The sequence below is a fragment of the Neophocaena asiaeorientalis genome, unplaced genomic scaffold, assembly GCF_003031525.2.
Source record: "Neophocaena asiaeorientalis asiaeorientalis breed wild unplaced genomic scaffold, Neophocaena_asiaeorientalis_V1.1 scaffold45, whole genome shotgun sequence".
Taxonomy (NCBI): Eukaryota; Metazoa; Chordata; class Mammalia; order Artiodactyla; family Phocoenidae; genus Neophocaena; species Neophocaena asiaeorientalis.
The window spans coordinates 12,063,179-12,070,872 of NW_020174642.1; the positions used below are offsets into that span (position 1 = coordinate 12,063,179).

At 53.7% G+C, this 7,694-nt stretch overlaps 1 protein-coding gene across 1 annotated transcript in view; it reads right to left on the reverse strand.

Moving 5' to 3' along the window:
* Positions 1 to 7,440, reverse strand: part of SUMO3 (small ubiquitin like modifier 3) — a 10,003-nt gene extending 2,563 nt beyond the window's left edge. Inside the window, 3 exon segments of the mRNA XM_024758381.1 lie at positions 16 to 87; positions 3,456 to 3,584; positions 7,188 to 7,440. Coding sequence (XP_024614149.1) covers positions 16 to 87; positions 3,456 to 3,584; positions 7,188 to 7,322 — 336 coding nt within the window. The 5' untranslated portion in view covers positions 7,323 to 7,440.
* Between the last annotated feature and the right edge of the window lie 254 nt (positions 7,441 to 7,694).

The following is a 7,694-nucleotide window of genomic DNA, read 5'->3' on the forward strand; positions in this document are numbered from 1 at the left end:
GCTCTGCTTTCCTACCTGTGCTGGGGTGTCTGTTTCATTAATTGGTTGTCCATCAAACCTGAATCGAATCTGTCTCATTGACAAGCCCTGAAAAGAAAAAGCAATCATCATTAAACATTTTCAGCTAACACATTAATTCAAAAAGAATCACACATTTGGGGCTTCCCTGGTGGCGCAGTGGTTGAGAGTCCGCCTGCCGATGCAGGGGACAGTGGAAACACCAGATTTCTGCATATACAGATTTACGACGCAGTTGACTGCGAAGCCTCACCAGTGGGGCTACAACCTTTCAGACAAAGCAGTTCTAGCACCTTCTAGCTCCTGGGGCTCCGCGCTCACCCATCCCTCTCGCTTCCCTCCAGGCGCTGAGCAGAATTTCCACACGGTTGGCACCATCACTTCCTCCCCTTTAAACAATTCTCAGAAATAGGTCAGGCGACCCTGAGGCATGTGATGAGCAGCCTGCCTGAAGCTGGGAAGCGGCCCTTCTGCCTCCTGAGGGAACAGCTGGACGTGGTTGGGGGCACAGCCAGTTCATCGGGACAGACAGGATTAAAACACCCATCTCTGCTCCCTCCTGATACCTACTAATGTGACATAAACAAAAAAAGGCATAAACAAGGACAAAGAAAACAGGAGAGGGGCCAGGCCAGCAGACAAAGGGCGTCACCTCCGGGCTGGAAGCTACAGGGCTGTGGACCCTAGACCCCAAGGTCAGGATGCGGTGCGCTGGGGGGCAGGGGGGCGGACAACAAGAGCCCCGAGAGGGGCAGGGGCCGGGCACACAGGTGTAAGTGGCAGCGATGCAGCTGATCTGGGGTGACTGCTGGAAAGTCCATATCCGACTCCCAAAGCAGGGCCCCCAACCCCAAGGTCGGGCACTGTCCCTCCCACAGTCAGAAGGTCCCCGTTCTGGAGAGGTGGACTCAGAGCCCTGGGCTAGGGACACAGGCACAAACGGGGCAGTGACAGGTAGCCGGCGGAGGCAGGCGAGTGATGCCCAGCACACCCGGCACCCCGCCGAGCTGCTCCTCCCAGCCGCCGCGCTCCCAGGGCACAGGCGGGAGCCTGGGGGCCACTCCGGGGAGATTTAAAGACTCACAGATTGCAACACTGGGACCCCCCCAAAGAACACCCACCTGGGCAGGCCGCCCCGCGACAACACGCGGGCCCCGTCCACACACCACACACCCCGTCCACAGCGCAGCTTTCCACCAGCTTTTTAGTGCTTCGTGCTTAAATACGAGCCGTCACCCAGGGAGAGAGGACAGTTAAGGAAAGACCAATGTGTGAGGAGTCAAAGCAAAGAAGAAAGAAAGGGACGAGGAGGGCACGGGGAGGAAGGATCAGAGCACGCCGGGACGGGCGCGCACACACACGCACGCAGAGATGTGCAGAGAGACACAGTCGCACACGCACACGCACGTGCACACAGATGCATACACACACCTGAAGCTCTTAGGGAGATAGAAAACAACAGAAAGTTCCCCTGGGGAAAAAGGAGCCTCAGAAAACGGGAAAGAACAAGATTTTTTTTCTTTTGCGGTACGCGGGCCTCTCACTGCTGGGGCCTCTCCCGTTGCGGAGCACGGGCTCCGGACGCGCAGGCTCAGCGGCCATGGCTCACGGGCCCAGCCGCTCCGCGGCACGTGGGATCTTCCAGGACCGGGGCACGAACCCGTGTCCCCTGCATCGGCAGGCGGACTCTCAACCACTGCGCCACCAGGGAAGCCCAGAACAAGAACTTTTAAAAATCAGAAATCATGACAGAAACAAGACTGTCCATAAAAAGTGGGAACATGAAGTTGAGAAAACCTCCCAGAACAGAGACCAATAGCAACAAAACCCAGTGCACGATGGGAGGAAATAATCCAACCGAACACACCTGGAGCAGGTAACTGCAAGCCGGATGGGAATTCCAGTGAAGAGGGACACAAATTACCAAAGAACTAACAGAAGGTCTAGTTCCTGAACTAAAATGAGTTTCTAGACCGAAAAGGCCCAGAATGTGCCCAGAAGAGTAAATGGTAACACTGCCTCAAAGCACGCAAACAAGGTCCCAAAAGCTATCAGAGATAAACCAAGCCGCAAACAGAGGAGAGTGAGAACGTCATTGAACTTTCCACACCAGCGTTGGAAACTAGACGAAAATGATGCAATAGCTCCAAGAAAAGAAAATGAACTGCAATCTACGTGCACTCAAACATTCAAGCGTGAAGCTTTATAAAGCAAATCACTTCCCGACGTGCAGTGTTTTTCATACCCTTTCTGCGCAAGATACTGGAAGATATGCTCCATCAAAACAGGGGCAGAAGATTAATCCAGAAAATACACAGGAGGAGGCGCTGGGATGATGGCTGAGCAGCAGTCCAGGTGGGGCAGGGAGGGAGGGGCCCTGGGAGGGACGATGGAAAAGCAAAAGGCCCAGGAACGTGGCGGACGGCGCAGCACGACGGGAAATTCAGGGCATAAATTAACAAGGGGCCCCCAGAAAATGACACACACAACCACCACCAGGCCAGGAGAAACAGGACGCAGACAAGAGCCAGAAATCTGCACAGGCCGCTGTGTGGCTCAGGGCTGGCGCTGCCCCAGTCAGGACAGAAGCAGGAGATTCCAGAGCGATGGGCTGGAGTCCAGGGAAGGAGCTGTGTGCAAGCGCGGGCGGTGGATGTGCGGATGGCGGGCCAGAGCTGAAGACCCACCTTTCACAGGCGAAAAAAATCTCCAAAATCAAAGAACGTGAAGAAATAGAAGCGCAAGCATATTTACCAAAGAAAAGTGACAAAAAAAGTTGGAGTTGAAAGTGATCTCCTCCGAGGAGCAAGCTCTGAAAAGTGGGGAGAAGGAGAGTTAGGCGTGGAGCTTTTTTAGGGTTTTGTAATAATAACAACAGAAAGCCCAAGGCAAGGATTTATCAAAGCCAAGAACGGAAACTAACAAAGGTCCGGTATTTCCGAAGTATCCTGAGAAAAGCTGCCTCACCTGAAAGGACGGGCTCAGGGGGAGAGACCGGGCAGGAGCCTCAGAGAGCACAAGGGGCCCGAGGGGCCCAAGGGCACAGTCACGCACACACGTCGCACACACTCCACACTCCGCGCGGTCAGTCTCTCTGGTCACCGTGGGAGGACATACGAGCACGGGCTCCTGATTTTGAAATGTAGTAAACCAAGGGCGAGAATCAAGCATCGTCTGGAAACTGAACTGTGTCGAGGGCAGCGGCTCCACAGACGCAAAGGTGGAGGGATGGAATCCCAGGCGAAGCCACCACTCCGATCCCGGCAACGCCACGAGGACATCACCAGACATCCACCCCTGACCGGGGACGACCGGGTGGCTGAAGAGGGAGTGACCGGCCAGCCTGGAGGGGCCAGGCGGAGGGGAGCGCCTCCGGGGGAGGCGTGCGCACACAGAGACACACACAGGCGCACGTGCTCCGGGACCCCCCCACACACCTGGCGCTCACAGTAGGCCTTCATCAACTTGCTGAGCGGCGTGTGCCTCTTGATCTTGAACTGGACGACGGAGCCGTCCTGCCCGGCCACCTTCAGGTTGATGTGGCCGTTCTCCGTCTTCACTCCCTCCTGCAAAGAGACGCGAATCTTGGCCTCCAGCCCGCTGCCCCACAAACACCACTTTAAAGGCAAAGTGTTTGCGTGGCTGCTGGCCTTTTGCGAAGTCATGAGAAAACCAAGCTACTTCTTAAAATTCCCCAGCAATTCAGTCACTCGTGGGATTGCCTGATTTCTACACAGAACTTACTTTTCACTTCTACTTGCTGGGTCAGGAAATGCCCTGCCAATCTAGTGTTTCCACAGACTGCCGATTCAAGGGGGAAAACCTGCTCAATAGATCCAGAAAACAGTGGAGAGAAAATCCATCTTTGCTCTAAGATCGCTCTCATGAGACTAGGAACCACACGTACGCACAGGTGATTTATACTTACGCACGCGGATAAATGAGACCCAACGACAGATGTTTCCAGCCGGGGAAGTGGGGTGCGAGTGGCTTGGGATGCAGACGGCCCACAGCTTCCCTGCTCGCCACCCAGGGAGGGCCACCCTCAAGTCCGTTCTGTGCCACCAGTCCCACCTGGACAGGGTCACCGCCGTATTCTATCCTGACATGATCCCGTAGCAGGGGTCTCTGGCCCCTGGAAACTACTGGAAGTTGACGCAGGAAGCTCGTGTTCAGAGCAGAGGCTCAGCCTGAGAGTAGCGCCGGGGGAGACGGGAGTTGTTTACTTTCTAACAAAAGGATGAAGCTGACCCCTGAGTCGATCTGCAGGCGAGTCCGGATGGAGACCAAAGCGGGTCTGTACGCTGTCCAGTCACATGCTCTCGCCCTCCTCCCGAGGCTCCGGCAGGTCCGGCCGCCGCGGGCTCTCTGCTCCTTCCCTGCTTCTTCCCCTTCCTCCCCCAGGAACCCACTCCCCGCCGCCGTTTCCCTGCCGCCTCCCTGCCTCACGGAGGGGGAGAGGAAAGGAGGCCACTCAGCACTCTGGCCCCTGGAGACCCCGGCAGGTGAGCTCGGGCTGGCCCGAGAAGTGGCCCCAGGAGGCGAGACTGCGGCAAGGAGCCTCTTCTGATGGAGCTGGGCCCCATGATCCCTCCCCAGAGACCGAGGGTGCAGCTGCTTTTCCATTTTTTCAAATAAAGGTTTTATTTTGGAATAATCTTACATTTCCAGAAAAGTTGCAGTACCGAGGCACAGCGCACTCCTACACCAGCCCCGCCCCTGTTAACATCTCACGTACCGCAGTGCCCATCACACCCAAGAAACCGACCCTGGCACACCGCTCACAAAGGAACCGCGAGCTCTTTTGTATTTCACCAGGTTTTCCACTAACACCCTTTTCTGTTCCAGGGTCCAATCCGGGATACCACCTTGCATTTACAGATAAGATTTCTTTTCCACTTATTCATCGCGTTAAAATGCACGTAAAATTTACCACCTTAACCATTTCCAAGCGTACAGTTCAGTAGTATAAAATACAGCCATTGCCACCATCCACCTCTACAACTCTTTTCATCTTGTAAAACCGAAACTCTGTCCCCACTGAACACTAACTCCTCCCCCTCCAGCCCCTGGTCCCCACCGCTCTTCTGCCCCTATGAATCTGACTCCCCCAGGGACCTCCTGTGAGTGGAATCCCACAGTATTTGGCCTTTTGTGACTGGCTTGCGTGACTCGGCATAATGTCTTCAAGGTTCATCCCTGTTGCAGCATGTGTTTAGGAAATCCTAAAAGGACTTCCTTCCTTCTCAGGCCTGAATAATATGCGTTGTATGCACAGCCCAAGTTGTGCTTATCCATTCATCCATGGGCCAACCGACACTTGGGTTCTTCCACAATTTTAGCTATTGTCAGTAATGCTGCTATGAACACGGGTACACAAATACCTCTTTGAGGCCCTGTGTTCAATCATTTGGGGGTCTATATCCAGAAGCAGAGTTGCCGGATCATATGGTAATTCTACTTTTAACTTTTTGAGGAATTCCCATACTCTCTTCCACAGCAGCTGCACCATTCTACGTTCCCACCGCCAATTCCAACTTCCCCTCGCCAACACTTGTTGTTTTCTCTTTTGTTTTCTGAAAGCAGCAATCCTAATGGGTGAGGTGATATCTCACTGTAGTTCTGATGTGCATTTGTCCGATAATCAGTGATGTTGAGCATCTTTGCATGGGCTTCTTGGCCATTGGTATGTCTTCTTCGGAGGAATGTCTATCCAAGTTTTTTTTGCTCATTTCTGCACTGTTTCTTGTTGTTGAGCTTTAGGAGTTCTCTGTATATTCTGGATACTGATCCTTTATCAGACATACGATGTGGAAGGAAAATCAAAATGGAGTCAGTGTTGCTCAGAGAGCCTCTCGAACAGAGCCAGGAGGCCACTGAGGACGGACCTTAAGCTCCTCTCAGCCCGGACGGAATCTGACCCTGTGACCACGTCCTGTCCTGATGAAGGCATCCGGGACACCTGCCAGAAACTCAAGACACCTGTGGGACCCAGACCCTAAAACAACTCGTGACAGCCATCCCTTAAGGACAAATATTTCCTTTCTTGCGTCAGAGCTCAGCCTCGTGGCTTTCGCCTTTATTATAAAGCCCCTGATTCTTTCTCTTCCTCGGAAAGCTCTTTCGGTTTTACCCAAATCTGTGTCTCCCAAGCTGCAATTCTTAACACCCCAAATAAACTCTTTTCTTATCTGCAGCCTTCTGCAGTTCTCTTTTTGGTTGATAGTGATTTGAAAATATCTTCTCCCCTTCTGTGGGTTGGCTTTTTACTCTGTTCAGTGTCCTTTGATGTACAAAATTTTTTAATTTTCATGAGTCTAGTTTATTTTTTTCATGTTACCTGTGCCTTTGGTGTCATATCCGAGAAATCATCACCAAGTCCAATGTCATGGAGCTTCTGTCCCATGTTTTCTCCTATAAGTTTTATTGTTTTAGGTCTTACGTTTAAGTCCTCGAACCTTCTTGACTTAATTTTTGCATACGGCGTTAAAAAAGGTCCAACTTCATTCTTTTGCACGTGGATAGAGGATGCATTTGCTTTTTTGATGAAACAATATGGGTGTGTTCAAAACAAAGGGACACTGGGGCCAGAACACAAAACAAACAGAAAGAGGGCAGACCAGGCAGAGAAAGACACCAAGAGCACACGGCCTGGCCCAGACCCCTGGAGAATCCCTAACAAACAAAGGAACTTAGAAGAGAGGAGGGGCAGGGAGGGGAGCCTAAACACCAGAACCACAGTTCACACCGTCAGTCCCCTGCCTGTGCTCTCGAGGGGAGGCAAACTGTCCTTCCCAACTGATCCACAAGGTTTTCTTTCTGCCAAGATGGCCTGGGAGTGTACCTCCTACCCTCTCCTCTCCAGGCCCAGAGGAAGGAGTGGCTCCAGGTAGGGAGCAGTGCCCGGCAGGCACAGTGGGCACTGGTGGGGCACGAGGCACAACCGCCCAGTTGCCTTGAGAGTAGTTAAAACAAGTTGATTCTGCTGAATTGGGCCTTGGACGTTGACCACGTGGGAGAGTTAAGTTTAAACACACTGAAGGGATGGTACTGTGTGTATTTTGTTGCCTATAAACTACAGTAAGAGGAGGCCACCTAGAAATCATAAAGAAAGGGCATTTACATTTGGCCTCCCCAAGTGTGAAAAGCAAAGGCAATTCCAACTGCACCTGGAGGGAGGACGCTCCTGGAGGGTGGCTTTTTCTCACAGGAGAAGGCAGCTTCCACCGGAGCCCCACCGTGTGATCCCGACCAGGGAGGGGCTCCGTGACCAGGGGCCCCAACTTCAGCTCAACCTCCAGCATCAGCGGGGTCGGCGGGAGCCTGCACGCAAGGCACTCAATGTGCAGCAGATGGTCCACTTCAAAAAGACAGACCCCAAGAGCGCAGACGAAGAGCTCCAGAAACCTGTTTTTAAGACTAGTTAGCACAACCGCGGGCCTTCGCGAGGACTGCCGTCCAGGGCACCAGAGTGCGGAGCGCGCACCGGAGAGCCCGGTGCGCAGGGCGTGGCGCACACCGGGTGACAGCGACGGGAGGTGGGCGCACACCCTGGGGGCGGCAATGCGTCCAGACAAGTCCGGCCTCTCAGAGCCCCTGCCCAGCCTGCGCCCTCTCGGCGCTCCGCAGTGAGGACTGAGGAGGGGGCCCCGCGCACGCGGGACAGTAGGGCCCAG